Source organism: Littorina saxatilis, linkage group LG13 (genome assembly GCF_037325665.1).
Source record: "Littorina saxatilis isolate snail1 linkage group LG13, US_GU_Lsax_2.0, whole genome shotgun sequence".
NCBI classification, from domain to species: domain Eukaryota; kingdom Metazoa; phylum Mollusca; class Gastropoda; order Littorinimorpha; family Littorinidae; genus Littorina; species Littorina saxatilis.
In genome coordinates, this window is record NC_090257.1 from 27,182,486 (window position 1) to 27,201,080 (window position 18,595).

The 18,595-nt window shown below is 42.7% G+C and overlaps 1 protein-coding gene across 1 annotated transcript in view; it reads left to right on the forward strand.

Moving 5' to 3' along the window:
- Positions 1-1,217: 1,217 nt before the first annotated feature.
- Positions 1,218-18,595, forward strand: part of LOC138945402 (lambda-crystallin-like) — a 19,812-nt gene continuing 2,434 nt past the window's right edge. The window contains exons 1-5 of the mRNA XM_070316834.1: positions 1,218-1,301; positions 13,980-14,214; positions 14,658-14,822; positions 15,908-16,102; positions 16,672-16,777. Coding sequence (XP_070172935.1) covers positions 1,243-1,301; positions 13,980-14,214; positions 14,658-14,822; positions 15,908-16,102; positions 16,672-16,777 — 760 coding nt within the window. The 5' untranslated portion in view covers positions 1,218-1,242. The remainder of the gene's footprint in view (positions 1,302-13,979; positions 14,215-14,657; positions 14,823-15,907; positions 16,103-16,671; positions 16,778-18,595) is intronic.

Here is an 18,595-nt window from a genome sequence, read left to right on the forward strand (position 1 = left end):
TTCAGAAAATTGTGTGCATTCGCATCTCATTTCGTTAGATCGTCATTTCGCCCTTGTCAAGAACAAAGCCGGAGTTGTGGAACGTATTCAAGTGTTAGTGTGTTGTGACTAAAGGGAGGCAACCGATGTCCGAATAGTAGAGCGTAGTACGTATTAAATACATCCCCCTTTCATATGCACTTCTTTAATTCGCTTCCCTTCACAGACAAATGTGAGCACTCACATTATAAGAGTGTAATATTCCTCTTTGGCACTGCAGAGAAATAGACCTGTATTGTAGTTAGTGTTTGAGTAAAAGGAGGGAACCGAGTTTAGATTGATACAGCGTAATGATGTTGTATTCATTCCCATTTGATGTACGTGTCGGAGATATGTCATTTATCTAAACGATTGATACAAATGTTTTGCAAAACGTAATGCCATATACAATTTTTTTTTTTTTTTTTTTTTGGGGGGGGGGGGGGGGGGGGGGGTAAAGACAGAAAACTGAGTTTCGAATGAGGAGCGTAGGAAATGTTTTGGTTGTTCCCCTTTCAAATGCATGTTTTCTTGACCTTCTCTATCAGGATAAATGTGCCCAATCACATAACGATTTTTAGTTATGATTCTCTTGACTCATTTCAATAAATAAACGAAGTCTGGTCTCCTGTTTTCGTAAGAATTTTTGTTTGCAAATGTTTCGTGTATGTTACCTTGCAAGCGTGTGCAGTGGAACCTTCCTGTTACGACCCCAAATGTAAGGCCCCCTATTGTACTTGTTTCAGCTACAAAACAACAGAAACTGTAATTCTCCCTCTTTCTTTAACTATCTGCCTGTCTATTTTTGTCTCTCACATACAATGCCTTGGATGCATACCCAGACAGAGAGGCAGATACCGGGTACATTACGCACAATCATGCAGACAGGCAAGGCAGACAGTTGTATAAGCAGACGCATATAAATATACCCACAGATGGACGCTCGCACAGACAGACAAACGGACCGACTGACAGACAGAGGAACACATACACACACACACACACACACACACACACACACAAACACACACAGACACACACCCGTCACATGTCATTTCACTTTATCATCGCAAAGGCTCTGCATACAATCTTCTCCAGTCAAGGTTTATACCGCACCACAACAAAACAAAAATACACTGTGTACATATGTGTACCTATGCTACATTTGCACCAACACAACCAACGCCTGATAACAACAGTGAAGATAATTCACACTCAAACAAAATGGCGGACACATCGCAAGCAGACACTGCAACGATGAACAAAATTGGCATCATAGGCAGGTAAGCGCTATGTTTACTGATATATTATATTTGAGCTTACTTGTACTTCAATAAGTGATTTAGAATGAAGAAAACAACCTGTATAACACATTTCCGAATGACAGCGCCCTTTTCTCGCTACTCCAGTCCAACAGGTTGTTAAAGGGGCCTGTCTTCTCGTGTACATCATTTTGTCAGGCACGAAAGACTCTTCCAGGCTTCTACACTACCTATAAAATAAAACGTAGGCAGACACATTTAGCTGAGGAGGTTGACACCGATCTTTTTCAAAATGGCAAAACAACATTGCTGGGCACAACAACTGAACCCAATACATTTGTTTTGGGTATAAAAGGAGTTGTTCTTCCATTTGAGATCAAAAACGGGGTCACTCTTGCTTATTTAGATTTTTTGTGTATTATAGTGTCTGCAAGTTTGCTTTTGGGAATTTGATTTTTGGGGGTGTCCTAGGTCTTCGGTCTACTGCATAAACACTAAATAATGAAAAACAAAACTCTTTAGTTCATACGGTAGGGGAATGAATTACCTTTCTGACAATATACTTGGTTTTGACATAACAGGCCGCATCAGAAAGATCTACAGCTAAATGTATCTGCCTCTTTTTTATGACGGGTAGTCTATATATATGGAAAAAAGACAGGCATACGCTGCGTATTTCACGGTTACCGGAGCGTATTCCATGGTTACCGAGCCTCGTTTTCCTAAACAATTTTAATTCATCCGCAAAAGCGATTCGCCAGAGACACGGGAATACATAAAAATCGACCCTCGGGAAAATCTGCCAGCTATCAAGAACTCAGAGGTGTGTAACATGTATGTATTCTAGCGCGAACGCCCAGACAGACCTGTGGTGTTTAACAGACCGGAGATTTGATTTCCACATTGTAAAAGAAGTTATTTTATATTTTATTTTTTCAACGGAACGAGTTTATGTGTATCTGTTCTGCGCGTTCTTAGAATCCGGTTTCATTCTAGAATGGACCGGGTCCAGGTTGGAATTCTAACCCTGCGCAAGTACAGGGGTGCCATTCTAGAATGAAACCCTTGTTGCTGGTCCATTCTGAGGAAAGTTGACATGCGTGAAGCATCGCGAGAGTGAATAAAGGGGGCCGTAATTGTTTGTAGGTAAGACAGAGTTGTCTTCCCTTGAATTATCTCCACCTGCACCTTCCCTTTGATAAAATGGGGCTGATTTGTCTACCCCTGAAAAAATCCTTTGGCGATCTTGCGATGTCATGTCATGTCAAGAAAGTTGACACTCCTGAGTACGCAATAAACAAAGGCAGACCATAGCAAGGGGGACTACCAGGGCGGTAATGTTTGCAGGGCAGTTGTTTTTGTGATGAGAGCCGGTTGCGGCCGCTTGCAATGTCAGCGCTGTCTCCCTCTCGGAAATGTCCGGTTTTTTGACAATTTTTTTGACAGACAGACAGACAGACAGACGGTCAGACCGACTAACCGACAGACAGACCAACAGAAGGACAGAGTGAGTTATAGAGCTGTTGTCACAGGTTTAAAAAAAAGTTGACATTAACAAAAACAGAAATCAACAACAACTTTTGTCTGGTTTTATAATATTATGGGAAAACATTGAAAGCAATTCACAGTAGTAGCACTACCACAACAAATACTCTCAAAGGGGAATTCCATGCCTAAAAGTTTGACAGTTTTTATTTAATCTATCAGAATCCCTACCTTCCAAACTGTGATATGCCCACGTTTCAAACTCTTGATGTACATATGAATAAGATTAAAAGTTACAAGCGAGATCGGCAAAACACTGTCAGTCCGGAAATTTCCGTTCGTTGCGATCTCAAAATCGTAATCACTTTCAGAACATCACAATCCCAATTCACGATGTATTTGAGTAAAGTGTAAAAACCCCGAAAAAAACACCCAACCAAACACACAAAAAACAAAAACAAATCCACATTTGTGGCTTTGGCTGTGTGATAGTCTAACTGAAATGACTATTCCAACTTGGACCCAAATTCCAACCTTGCGCACGGCCGATTCTAGAATGGACCAGCAACAAGGGTTTCATTCTAGAATGGCACCCCTGTACTTGCGCAGGGTTAGAATTCCAACCTGGACCCGGTCCATTCTAGAATGAAACCGGATTCTAAGAACGCGCAGAACATGTCTATTGATGGAACAACCTGCATTCCTCTCTTTATTGTTCTTGTATTTTTTGTATTTTTAATTTTTATGTACCCCCATGGGGTTTCTTGAAATAAAATTTGACTTGACTTGGCTTACGCGGGACGGAAGCTATCTTTAAATACTGACTACAGTCTACACTTGAGAGATTTACTGATCGGTAACATGTACCCACGGAATACGCGCGATATAAGCCTCATATTGATTGATCGATAACGAAAGTGCAGACCTCAGCGTCACTGTCATTGTCAGAGAATTAGGTCAAGTAATTAGACAGTGAAAGCAAGGTATGTATCACATTATGGAGATAATGAGGCATGGCTGATTAAAATACAGCTTAGTTTAGTCTAGATATGGGTCAATTATTTTGATATGGAGAGAGAGAGAGAGAGAGAGAGAGAGAGAGAGAGAGAGAGAGAGAGAGAGAGAGAGAGAGAGAGAGAGAGAGAGAGATACACACACACACACACACACACACACACACACACACACACACACATACGCACAAACATATAAACAGAGACAGAGACATCGCGATAGAGCATGTGGGTGCGATGTGTTGTATTGCGAATTTAAAGAACACTGCACCAGATTTACTAGTAATATACTATTTGATGTGAGCATATAATTATGTGTAGAATGTCTCTGTAAAAAAGCATGGTCGAGCCCTTAAAAAAAACAAGCTGTCACTGTGATTCCATTACTTTTGCTATCAACATTTCAAACGTGAATACAAAAGAACAAACAGAAGGCACTCAAAAACGCCTCGACATATTACAGACATCATAACTCACAACAAGTCGCGTAAGGCGAAAATACAATATTTAGTCAAGTAGCTGTCGAACTCACAGAATGAAACTGAACGCAATGCAACGCAGCAAGACCGTATACTCGTGGTCCACCGCTCACGGCATTGGCAGTGAAATTGACAAGAAGAGCGGGGTAGTGTCCGCAGGTCCAACAAGCCATCGGGCCGATTAACATCGGACCGGATGCGTGCCGCCATAGTGCAGGTGTTCGGCCGCCTGTCGGCCGCCTCGTTGCCTCTTTGCAAAAGTTAGTCGGGCCAACACCCGCGTCGTATGTTTTGACGTCACCGGCCCGACTTTTTGAAGGGTGTTCGGCCGATTATCGGCCGCTAATGTCTTGCTGGCTGGGGTACGGTAATAGTGACAAGTCCTTGGCTGAAAACACAGCGCTGTTTTATCAGATTCAGAAATTTATATTAGACAGCAAACGTTTTTGTTAACACCATATGTTTAGTCATTTTGTTACTAGAGCATTGAATTGATCTATAGTGGATGCAATATCTCTCTCTCTCTCTCTCTCTCTCTCTCTCTCTCTCTCTCTCTCTCTCTCTCTCTCTCTCTCTCTCTCTCTCTCTCTCTCTCTCTCTCCCTGTATCTGATTGTCCTCTGTGTCTCTATGTGTGTGTCTCTATATGTGTGTGTGTGTGTGTGTGTGTGTGTGTGTGTGTGTGTGTGTGTGTGTGTGTGTGTGTGTGTGTGTGCACGTGTGTGTGCACGTGTGTGTGCACGTGTGTGTGTGTGAGTGTGCGTTGTGTGTGTGTGAGATTTCCGTACCACTGTTGCTATAGTTATCGTTGTTGTTGTTTTTGTTTTCATTTGTTTAAATATCATGCATTTACAATATTGTCCGCCACATTACTCGTTTGTTTCTAAGAGCACATTTATAAGTTTATCTTGTTGTGCTCCCTTAATTACAATTTTCAATTACGGCTTTGTATTTATGCAACTGAATAAAACTGTTTAAACCAAGGGTAGTGATGCGAAAAGTGCATGACTTGACGCGGACTATGAAAGGGATAAGCCCCATCACATAGGGCTGTCGCCACTCCAGTGTTAATGGCAACAAGAAAAGCACGTCTCCATATCCCTCTTTTCCACAGGTGTATTGTGTGCCCAGTGCACACCCGTTTCAACCCTGTGCACGGATTTTGACGGATTACAAGTAGTGCGTAGACGCCGCCTGAATGTTGCCAATTAGGCCAGGTACTGCTTGAACTGCGGTTCTCCTTGACTACTTTTAGGCTTCTTTTTCTCTGTTCCAATGTATAGGCTTTTTGAAGGGAAACGAGCTATTTGTGAATGGCAAAACACGTACGGCCGTTCCTTGCGAGGGGTTATAAGCTTACTTATTACTTTTTTTGTCCTCGATGGTAACGATGTATGTTGCATGATTCCCGCAGTGGGGCACTGCGGTTATGAAATTAAAGGCCCCTCCTGTTTTTGGAACCGCAGGAGCTTTCTAGTTTGCTGTTAGGTAGATTTTTGGTTCCTCTTTCCTGTCATGCTCTCTTTTTCTTCATGAATTCTTTTCTTTTATCTGCCTTCTTGCTCATTCACCTGTATTTTTTCCAAAAATCTCTTCTCTTGCCGCTTGTCTCGCGATTCATGTATAGTTTAATCTGTTAGTGTTCTGATGTAAGTCCAGCAGTAGATAGGTTAAGCCTATCTTAACATACTGGAAACTGGTAATCTTCCAGTAGGTATTAATTTAGTTTTACTAAAGCCTGCTGGGACACAAGTAATGGGTTAGTACATTTGTAAACAGGAATCGCTTGACAAGTGGCCCCCTTCATCCCCCCCTTCCTCGTCCTGATATGGCTCTGCGTAGTCGGCTGGACGTTAAGCAACAAATAAACAAACAAAATGTTGCATGATGACTAGGTGGGAAGGGGGAGGGGCGTGAGGTCGAAGGGGTGGGGTGGTGATGGGGGGGGGGGGGGTGAGAATACAATAGGGGGGGAAAGAGGTGGGGAGGGATGGGGGATGGTAGGGGTGTGTGAAAGAGAGAGAAAGAGAGGGAGAGAGAGAGACAGAGAGAGAGAGAGAATGAGAGAGACAGAGACACTGACTGACAGACAGACACATAAGACAAACTCAAGACTCAAGTCTCCAAGACTCAAAGATGCAGACAGACAGACATACAGAAAGAGATACACAGACAGAGACACAGAGAGGAGAAAACAAGTGGCGTAAGGCGAAATAACAACATTTAGTCAAGCTGTCGAACTCACAGAATGAAACTGAACGCACTGCATTTTTTCACCAAGACCGCATACTCGTAGTTTCGTCAGTCCACCGCTCGTGGGAAAGGCAGTGAAATCGACAAGCCAGAATAGTGCGGTAATGGTCGCGCTGAGCAGGATAACATGCGTTTCTGTATCTATTCTTTTTTGCATACTGAGTTTGTTTTTAATCCAAACATATCATATCTATATGTTTTTGAAATCAGGGACCGACAAGGAATAAGATCTTCTTCTTCTTCGTCGTTCGCTCAGACACTGTCATGTGAGCGTAGATGCGTTGTGCTGCCGTTACGCGCCTGACAAGTCAGGCCCAGCACATCCGACTGCAGCTTGTTTTTATATCAGTGTTCGGTCTCCTAGATTGATTGCTTTACCGGGCTGCCGAGTTCAATCTACCCGTTTTCTGGATGGCCGTCGCATCTTCCGCATCCATGCTGACGCCCTGAGCTGTCCAGTCTGCTGTTGTATTCGCCTTCGGTGCCAGGTTGTGGGCATATCTGTCCTGTTGCCACCTCTGCCGGATGTGTTCCCCTAGCAAGTTGGATGTGACATGGGGGTGACATGGGGGTTTCAGCTAATGGGTCCAACCCCCCAGGTTTGTCTTCAGAGTTTTCCTTCTCCTAGGAATGCTGCCTACCTTGGCTAACGAGTCGTTCCTACCCAGCGCTTGTGGAAGCAGCAGTAACATGGGGCATCCTCGTCCGCCCAGCCAGCCGTTGGGAGCAAGCTCCTCGTCCGCCTGTCTGACCGTTGGGATGGGTGACTAGATGTCCTCTTCCGCCTTCGCTGCCGTTGGGAGTTCACTCTCCTCTTCCGCCAGTTCCGCCGTTGGGATGTCTAGTCTTGGTATTTCACCCATACCTGGGGATTTGTTTCATGGGCACCAGGGCGTATCCACACACGGGTGGGCCTGCGTACCGCACGTACGGGGAAAATCTCCTCCGCGCCCTTGCATTTTAGCCTGAGAGCATAGGGCTCCCAGTTTCCACCCAACGCCACGTGGAGGCAATGCATAGGACTTGTTGGTGAGAGGCTAAACCGGCAGAAGAGACCTCCGCGGATGGCTGCTCTCTTTTCGACCGGTGCTGCATGCAGCTTTGGCTAGCCAGCGATGAAGGCTGAAAGCGGATGCGACACTTAAGCACATGTATGTCAACGCCAACACGCTTGAGACGCATCACACAACCATTTGGGCTGGGTAAGGAATGAGATGAAATTGTTTCTAAATCGATTTCGGACAATTAATTTTAATCATAATTTTCATATTTTTAATTTTAATCCAAATATAACATATGTATATGTTTTTGGAATCAGAAAATGACGAAGAATAAGATAAAATTGTTTTTGGATCGTTTAAAAAAAATAATTTTAATGACAAGTTTTCGATTTTTAATGACCAAATTCATTAATTATTTTTTAAGCCACCAAGCTGAAATGCAATACCAAAGTCCGCTCTTCGTCGAAGATTGCTTTGCCAAAATTTCAATCAATTTGATTGAAAAATGAGGGTGTGACAGTGCCGCCTCAACTTTTACAAAAAGCCGGATATGACGTCATCAAAGGTATTTATCGAAAAAGTAAAAAACCTTTCCGGGGATATCATTCCCAGGAACTCTCCTGTCAAATTTCATAAAGATCGGTCCAGGAGTTTAGTCTAAATCGCTCAACACACACACACATATCACGACCCTCGTCTCGATTCCCCCTCTATGTTAAAACATTTAGTCAAAACTTGACTAAATGTAAAAAGCGTCCAAATCGTGGTTTCCAAGCAAAATGGCTCACCCTACACGGTCTCAAGGTTTGTCAAGATTTGCACAAGATTGGAAGAGTTTTACTTTCAAGAAATTAAAGTTAAAGGTTTGAAAAAGTTTCAGAGAACTGCATGGCGTCTGTTGCAAAGCTGATTGTTTCAGCTGCAGTATGCAACATATAATCCAGGGGCGGATTAGGGGAGGGGGGGGGGGGGTTACAGGGGTAAGAAGAAATTCTGTCCGTGAATTATTTTTCTTTTTTTCTGTCTGTAAAGCCGGGGGAAGTTAATTGGTTTTTTCATTGTCACATTATGCGACACGTCTTCCTTCTAACCATACTACATGATTTCGGGAGCAGATATCAGTGAAGATAAATTGCCATTATTTAATACTAATGTTAAAAGAAATGAGTGGCTGCTGACACCAGTTGATCCTGTTTAAAATCAAGGATAAGCCACAAATTGTTTATAAAATAGCTAAAATTCTTCAGCTTCAGGGGGGCTTTGCCCCCCAGACCCCCAAACGGGACCCTGGACCCCAGGTCCCAGGTTGTAACCCCTCCCCCCCTCTGGCTTAACTGCTCCGCCCCTGTAATCTGTGTTCCTAAGACAATGATTGTATGTATTGGTGTTCCCCTCTTGAGTCTTGTGCTTCAATGTTGCGGTGACTTTGGATGAGCCAAAATAATAGCCGAACTTTTTCCAAGATGCCCAAAAACGTTCTGACAGTTTCGGCCAAATGTCCCAACATGAAAATGTCTAGCAACACCCCTGTCGCTAGCGCACCAGCAGCTGCTGCCTGTTATGGGTAAGCGACGTGCCTGTATTTCCTGCAAAGCAAGACAGAATAAAACAGCAGCTTAGTTTGAGCTTTTAAGACATTCGTACCAGAGAAAACGTGTACGTGTTTGTTTGGAGAGGGTGGATAGAATCATAAGACACGCTGTGTCTATGTGACGTAGAGCAGGTTTTCAAATTCATGCTGAAGCACTGTGTGATCGCTATTCTTTCTGACATATCTTACCTTGATTTCAGATAGACTGGAAACCGAAATGAGGATGTGTACATGAATAAACTATGCTGATATGTATGTGTTCAGAAATAAAGAATAGTTTTAATGATATATGATGGTGTGTTTTGTTTTTTTCGTATTTGAAAACAAATTGTACACTCTGTGGTCAATTTTACTTTCAGATAAATAAATCTATCATAATGGAAATCATCTGTTTGTGTTGTGTTACTTACTCATTTTGATCAATGTTGAGTCGTAAATATTCCTGTGTGTACGCATAGTATGCAGTTTGAAGGTAGTAGATGTCCGAGCAAACATAGGAGGATGTGCTGTTAGGCTGTCTATCTCCTCATCCAGGTTTTTCAGATATTCGAATTTAGTTCCCTCTTGGAGTTTCTGCACTGACACCTGATAAGCAAAATACACGTATCACTCTGTGACCATGGCAACATGTATCATCTGTATGCCCCGTTCAAAAATTACCTTGAGATTCTAAGGTATACACAGAAATTGCAGTGGATCACAAAAACAACCCGAACAGTAGTACATATATTCACAGTTTAAAAATTCATGCAATGAGAGTCAATAACCCGATTTACCCCAGGTAGATTCAGGGTCCCACTGACTGAATCTCATATGGTTGCTTTTCGGCACACACCATACATTTTTAATGGGACTGTGAGGTTTTGTTACAACAATAAAAATAGTAGCAACGTACTGTCTGTTCGTGACGTTTGAGAATACCGATCTATGCACTAACGCATTGTCTTTTTGTAGTGTGACTGTCCGATATTGCGAACTCCTAAAAATCAATGATCAAAAAGTTTGAACTGCTGTAATCGTGTTTCAGCATATGTCTGACTGCTTATTTGCTTCCAAAACGGCTTGCGATATCACGCCATCAGCGTTTCGCCACTGCTCAGAAAATCTTATGATTTCAGATCTAGTTTAAGATCGGAAATCACGTGTGCTCGTTTAAAAAACAAAATTCATTTATTACTTCCCTTTGTGTCACGATCGGGTGACAGAGACCAAGAAAGTGTCACTCAGTGGAGTGCCTGTTCTTGGTCGATAATGATAGAAAGCGCCTGTGCGTGATATTGGGCTACAGCAGAGGTTGCTGACAGTGCTTAATGAACACGGATGTTTTGTATCGCACGAGTTTTACAGTGGAGGTTTCTGCTGTCATAGAGCTGACGGTTTTTCGCTGACAGCGCGCACGGGATTTTCACGGATTGAGTTTCTCGTGTCTTTTTTCTGCTTGGGGAGGCAGAATTGTGTATAGCTGGACTGGTTTTGTGACAAGGTCAGTCACGTGTTATTGGCTAGGTTGTCTGTCAGAGACACGAGTACGGGACACTTGACACCCAGCGGCAGAAGGGGAAGGATCTAATACACAGTTTCTAGAGTATGATGGTTTTTCACCGAGTATTATATTCGGCACTCTAGGGGAACTTCCACAAGTTATTCCTTTTCCCTGCCACGTATTTTGCTGAGGACAAGTCGTCAACTTTCCTTCGTCGGCGATGGCTTTCGCATAAGGATTCGACAAGGGGTTCTGGACGTTTTTGGTCACTGTTGACGAACAGAGGCTGTTCCAGGGAGGAAGCGGATTTTGCTTCCACGAGAGTGTTACAACCATAGGCTTTTGAGGTAATAAATCATTATTTAACGCTGTTGATGAGTCTGTGTTGTGGAATGAAATACTCTCTGTTGTTCTTTCCAGGTTAGCGCATAATTTACTCTCTGTGACGCTAAAATACTAATCTGTATATGGTTTTTGCAGATAGGGAGAGAAGGACGGAAAATGGCTGTTTTGTTGTTGTAAAAAGTCCGTTTTGTGCAGGCCCACGTGCTCGATGAGATATTTAAAGATGACATGTTTTAAGGTGGTGGGTGAGGGGTAGCTGACATGTTTAGTGCACCGATGCTTTCTGTTTGCAGCCTTCGTTTCGGTTTCCTGTAACCGCTGCACGGCTGCCTTTGACGGGACACTGCTAGCTGCAGACGTTGGAGCTGGGACCTGAGGAAGCTACGCGAACCGGCTAACCAGCAGACCGGCTAACCAGCGAACCGGCTAACCAGCAGACCGGCTAACCAGCGAACCGGCTAACCAGCAAACCGGCTAACCAGCAACCCGGCTAACCAGCATACCGGCTAACCAGCATACAGAAAGAAAGCTAAGTGCACCATGTCTTACGCACCCCGTTGACCACCGTTGTCTTTTTCTTATCTGTGATTTCATTGGAGTAGTGACAACGTGGGGTGTGAGACCCCTGCATGAACTAGAGCTTTTTGAACAGAACATTCTCATTTTGACTGTATTTACACGGGTTCAGCGTGTTACTATAATTTTCTATATACTACTGGCATTTTGTCAGTGACCACGGGTTTTTACGTGTTGAGAACGTAAAAGGAACATATTTTGAGTGAAGGCTCGAGGGAGGTGGCGAGTTTATACATAAACAGGCGTCTGAAACTTATACTTTTGTTGACTCTATTTAATTGTATGACTGCGAGAGTGGATCGTGGTGTGGTTAGTTAATTAGTAGTAATTAACCGGTTCATAATCACCTTAAGTGATATATTGAAACGTGACACTTTGACCGTTTCGCAAGAAAAATGTCAGGATCACTATTAGCACATGAAAGCAGCCCAACGCCATTTGAAATAAGTTTCACTGTTTAGTGGTGTCAATGTCATGTAGTGTCTTACTGTTGCAAATAAAAATACCATAAGTGCAGTTTTGTCCGAAAGAAACAGGCTTTGCGCAATGTTAACTTGCTGTCTACATGTTTCGTTGTGTGACTGAAGAATTACTCAGAATTCCAAGCGAAAATAAGGATAGTCGCGTGTGAACATCACTGGGGAAGCATTTATTCTAAACTAGGCAGTTCAAGGACGAAATCCGTGATTAAATATAGGAAAATAAACAACACCATAATGCTAATAGCAAAAATCCATAATCTTTACATGCTTACAGATCTGTGGAAGCACATCCACTGATCTGTGAAAAACACACCTGACTTCGATCTAGCACTGCAAGAGGTAGCGACTACCAGGGACCTATATTTTAGGTCTATGTAGGTATGTTACAAAAAAATTCAAAATCTTCATTTAACATTTTGATCTATATCACTTGAAAGAGCAGAAAATCAGCATTCCAATGGTATATATAACTTTGAGATTGGATACGTGTAACCCGAGTTATGAATTGTTAAAGTAATACAATTCGTAATAGAGGCAAAGAGGATAAATTGAAACCATTTTTGACATTTTTCAGCTAAAATTAACTGTAACCCACACATTTGTTTATCAATATTGTTCAATTTGGTATCAAAAGAAAGGTTCAGAGCTCTATCAAACAACTATAAAAATAAAAAAATTTTTTTTTTTTTTTTTTAGTAAGTTAGTATGAAACTAAGAGCAGACGAACTTTACCGACCGCCATGTTGGATGGTGACAATCCGGGCGCAAAGCGGCGCATCCGTTAAAAGGTACTTCGCATCGCTTTATCGACTTGAAACTTTGGGAAACAGCAGGAAAATGGTCAAACTAACTGTTCAGAGGGGTCTCATAAGAGTTCAAAGGCTATAAATTGTTTTATAAAAGAACCTCTTGTGTGTCTTCTTCGCCCGATATTCTGGCCGGCGAGCTCGACAGTGTTGGACTCGCCATCTTTCTCAATCTTAAAGTCAAGAATGTGCTCTACGTCTTCGACAGGGTGCCCATGTGATGTAAATTTGGAAAAGAATAGAAAAGAGGACCCCAAAACTGAGCCAGTGTGAGTGATCAGAAAATGGGGGGCTATTTTCAATGACGTCAAAAATTGAGCTGCGTGCGCACTTTGTAACATACCTAGTCTATGCGACTACGGACTAGTGTGTCAACATCACAACAAAAAGAATCACATACCATTTCGTATTGCCGCTTATGCTGGCTCTGTTTCAAGCAGTTCCTTGTGGCCTCGCATGCATTTTGACGACGAAGAGGCTCAAACGGGCACGGTATAAAACCTCAGGCTGGCTGAAAACCGGTCCGTATTCCACTTGTCTTCCTCACTGCTGGACCCGGCCATATTTGTTGTTCAAGGCCCGTGACGTAGCACACGTATGTGCACAAGGTCATGAGCCAAGACTGCGCGCGCGATGGAACGATTCAGAACAGCCAACAAACGAGTCAAAGTATACTTTTTGGACTTCTGTGTTCATTTTTACACACGCATTTGTGGTTGATGAATTAAGAGGGTCAACATATCAAAAGTGACCCTAAACCTTAGACTTTTCCTTTAATGACCAAAGTCATTAATTAATTTTTAAGCCACCAAGCTGAAATGCAATACCGAACCCCGGGCTTCGTCGAAGAGTACTTGACCAAAATTTCAACCAATTTGGTTGAAAAATGAGGGCGTGACAGTGCCGCCTCAACTTTCACGAAAAGCCGGATATGACGTCATCAAAGACATTTATCAAAAAAATGAAAAAAAATTCGGGGATTTCATACCCAGGAACTCTCATGTCAAATTTCATAAAGATCGGTCCAGTAGTTTAGTCTGAATCGCTCTACACACACACACACACACACAGACACACACACACACACACACACGCACATACACCACGACCCTCGTTTCGATTCCCCCTCGATGTTAAAATATTTAGTCAAAACTTGACTAAATATAAAAACGATACATGCTTTCAGTGGTCTCATCGGGAAAAGCTGGGCAATGCTCTTTGCTTGCTCAGGATATGACGTCATGTTGTATGACGTAATCTCAGACCAACTGCAGTCCGCCCTAGTGGACATCGAGGCACAGTTGTCTGCCCTTTACAAGGAAGGCCTTCAAAGAAGCAGTTTGACCTTGGCCGAGGTTAAAGGTCATATTTGCACAACCACCATTCTCGAAGAATGCGTCACTGGAGCCATCTACATCCAGGTTGGTTTTGTGTGTGTGTGTGTACGTGTGTGTGTGTGTGTGTGTGTGTGTGTGTGTGTGTGTGTGTGTGTGTGTGTGTGTGTGTGTGTGTGTGTGTGTGGTGTACGTGTGTGTGCGTGTGCGTGCGTGCGTGTATGTGTGTCTGTGTGTGTGTGTATTCGCGTGTGTGAAAGAGATATGATAAGAGTTAGGGTTGGGGTTGCAACGCGCAGTAAGCGAGCCGGGGAACGAAAGAACAAATTTAGACCAGTAAGACCAGTAAGACCAGTGAGGGCTATTGGATAGAAAGTAACTCCCCAAAGGAAGCCACTTGAAGTTGTTGATTGAATGATGGGCAATATACCCCTCACTAAGTCATTTGGTATTCGAATAATCTTTTCAGTTCTAGTTGTCAGAGCTGCAATTATAACGACTCTTCTTCACTTTATATTGTTTGTTGCAAGGAATGTGTCCCCGAAAACAGGGACCTAAAGCGTGACGTATGGCGACAGATCGATGACGTCATTACGCCTGATGACGTCGTGTTCGCCACCTCCACGAGCGCCATCGTGCCATCTCTGCTGTCTGACCACTTGAAGAAAAGACATAGGTTTATGGTGGCCCATCCGGTAAGCAAATTCTCTTTTCTTAACTCGAGGCGAATTGGGGAGGGGACGGGTAGAAGGAGGGGATGTTATATTTTGAGATAACTTTATTGTGTAAAACTCCGTCCCTCGCACCTCCGCCTCGAAAATAAAAGCGCTGGCGTCAAAAAAGACAAACAATCCTCGATTACATACATGGGCAGTTTGAAAGTTTTGCTCTTTATATAATCTCTTCTAGGGGAAACTGATAAAGTTTCGAGAAAGATCATTGTCTTGGTGATTGCATGGTGGTTCAGTGAAAGTAAAGTAGGCTTACTTATGAGGCTGTGAATATATGTTAGTATTACATGTCGTTAACGACACAACTTACAGCTATTGACTCACCTGCATACATACATATAGAACGTAGGCTACCTCTCAAAAACTAACCATTCTGTAGAAAATGAGTTTTTAATGCTCAAATCATGCCCACAACACATTTTTTTTCTTGAAGACCAATTAAATTTGTGAACCTGCGTTAGTCATCATCTCTCCGCCCCCGACCCCCCCCCTCCTCCCCTCCCCCTCTTTCAACCCACTTTCTCGATTTCCTTCCCCGGATATTGTTGTTGTAATTTAAAGTCAAACCATCTTGCCGTCCCCGTTTACCTCCTCTGATTCTGTTGTCACATTCTTTACTTTGTTTGACATTTCTAACAAGGGTATTAGGCACACACAAAAAAGTCTGTTTACGGTAACATAGGCAAAAAAACATAGGGTCGGTAGGTCGGGATTTTTTTATTTTTATTTTGTTTCCCCCCCAAAACATATTTTTAAGTTATTTTGCCAAAAAACAAACTTAATTTTTTCCCCAAATGCCCCCCAAAAAATCTAGGGTCACGCGAAAAAATAGGGTCGGTCGGGATACCGTAAACAGACTATTTTTTGTTGCCTTAGTACTCTTTTGACCTTGACAGCAAACGAAAAAGCAATTCCTATATAGATATAAATATGTAAACACACTTAGTATTAGCATACAGTAGCTTGTTGTGTGGCACAAAGTGTTTCTACTGAACTATACATAATTATGCCACCCGATATCTTCAGAATATATTTTTGCGTATTCAAAGGCCAACCCACCGTTGCTGAACCCGATGGTGGAGCTGGTGCCCGCGCCCTGGACAGAGCCTGCCGCGGTGGAGCGGGCACGGGCACTGATGGAGGTCATCGGCCAGGTGCCCATCGTGCTCAACAAGGAGATCGACGGTTTCGTGCAGGCGCGCATTCAGGCCGCCATCATTCACGTTGCCTGGCAACTTGTCAGCGTAAGGAGAGGGAAGCGGGTGGGAGTGTTGGCCGTGGGGAGTTGGGGCCGGGCGGGTGTGAGAGTGTGGGGTGGGGTGTGAGAGTTGAGGGCAGACGGATGTATAAGGATTTAAATGAGGAGGAGGAGTGAAAAGGGACGTTGGGCAAGATTGACGGAAACGGGGACGGATGTAGGAGTCGTAAAAGGTAAGTTAGCGTGAACATGGACATACAAGATTAAAGAAGGTATTTCCTATAAAACGATTGAGGTAGCAAGAAAATGCACGATAAAACAGAATGAAAGAGACAATGAGTAAGAGAGAGAGAGAGAGAGAGAGAGAGAGAGAGAGAGAGAGAGAGAGAGAGAGAGAGAGAAATCAAGAGAAAGTGACAGACAGAGGGTGGGAGAGAGACAGAGTAAGAGAGATAGAGGGAGAGAGACAGAGTGAGAGAGAGAGAGAGGGAGAGAGACAGAGACAGAGACAAGAGAGAGCCAGAGACATCTCAGTACCAGTCACCTCTCACAGTACACGCACACACTACTAACATTACGCAGCCTTACAGAATGCTGGACCGCGTTACTTTTCAGGAGGACTATGTGGACGTGGAGAGCCTAGAGACGGCCATGAGCGAAGGGCTGGGAGGATGGTACGCCTTCATGGGGCCCTTTGACGTCAAGCACATCAATGCTAATGGTATGCATACCAGGGGCGGAGGGGTGTTTCCGGACCCCCCCCCCCCCCCCCTCTTGGCCTTAAAAGAAAGATAAGAAGAAAAAAATGATGACTCAGATTGCACCGGATTGCTCCATTTTCCTTGATTTTTATCAAAATGTTCCGGGGGAGGGGGGGAGGGGGGACAAGCCCCAGGACCCCCTAGGAGCCGGCCTTTGTCTTCCAAGTGACGGTTTGAGAAAAAGTTGGGTAATCTCAGGTTACACGAGATCGGTCAATTGTCCTTGTTTCGATCCAAATTTGTCTTCTTGAATTTTCTTTTTGGGAGGTGTTTTAGGGTAAGTTTCATGGCTCAGATTGCACCAGATTGCTCCATTTTCCTTGTTATTATCAAAATACCTGGGGGGGGGGGTCAAGCCCCCGGACCCCCCTAGGAGGTTTAAACGCTTTGCGCCCTCAACTGAACGCTTCGCGACGTCAAATTGTCCCCCCCAAAAAAAATGTGACCCCGCCCCCTCAAAATGATGTGATCTGCCCCTGCATACCTAAACAAATCGCGTGCGCTTTCCAACCGAACCTCCTAACATCCATTGGGCTCCTGTTCGGCCAAAATGTAGCTGGAACATCTTGGCTTCTTGATCGGCCTAACCTTACAAAATCGCTTGGGCTCTTGTTCAATCTTACCTCAGATTAAGGTGAAGGAGTGTGTGTGTGAATATATAATAGAATAGAATAGAATAGAATAGAATAGAATAGAATAGAATAATGTTTATTGTCATGAACCAGTAAAGTTATTGACACAACAAACAACAAATAATGCATTATACAATGCTAAAACAATCCGTAACAAATTTGCCAAGACGAACTTGAACTTCGTCTTCTAAAAATAAGTTACTTGGATTTTTGTTAGCATATTTCATATTGATATGTGAAGCATCTTCTTTAAATTCATCCCTTAATTTAACATATTTATTGCATTTATCTAGAAAATGTATTTCATCTTCTATAACATTGCATTCAATACAAAGACGATTTTCTTTAGGGATATTCTGATGTCTTCTACTTTCAATTTTTAGACAATGTGTGCTAGTCCTTAATCTGCTTAACATCTTTCTGTGTTTATTATTCTTAATTTGTATTAAGTATGACTGCATTTCGTAAGATTTACTGATCATAGAATAAAACTTAAATCTGGAATATGTATCTGATTTTTCTTTTGTCCAGTATCTTATATATTCCTCTTGTTGTTTTTTGTCAATGGCAAACTTTAATTTGTGTACATTTAATGTAGATTGGTTATGCCAAACGTGACTAAAACCTAAGTTACAAAGAGATTGTCTAACAAATTGTAGCCATGGCGTTTCTGTCGGATGGTGCAACATTGAGTCATATAATTGATGTATATACGAATCTTGTTTGGAGTCTAGAATATGCGCCCAGAATGCTATTGTTTGTGATAACATTTTTAATCCTAAAGGGAACCTTCCTAATTCCCCCAGTACAGGTATCCACATAGCTTTTCTATGAACTCCAAGAAGGAATCGACAAAATTTGATATAAACAAATTCATGAGGATTTTTGCTAGATAAACATGATCCAAAGAAATTATCAGTATTTGTTTGTTTTATTTTATTATTAAACGTAAACGGATACCAGATTTCAGCGCCATATGTTAATATCGGATTTACAAGTGAATCAAATAAATGTATCATTGTGTCTATTTGCACGTTTTGATTGCTGAAAATTCTGCGGAGGGAATGTGCTGCTTTATTACCTTGTTTACTTAAATGATCTTGAGCTGTATCAACATTTCCATTCTTGTTGAATATGACCCCTAAA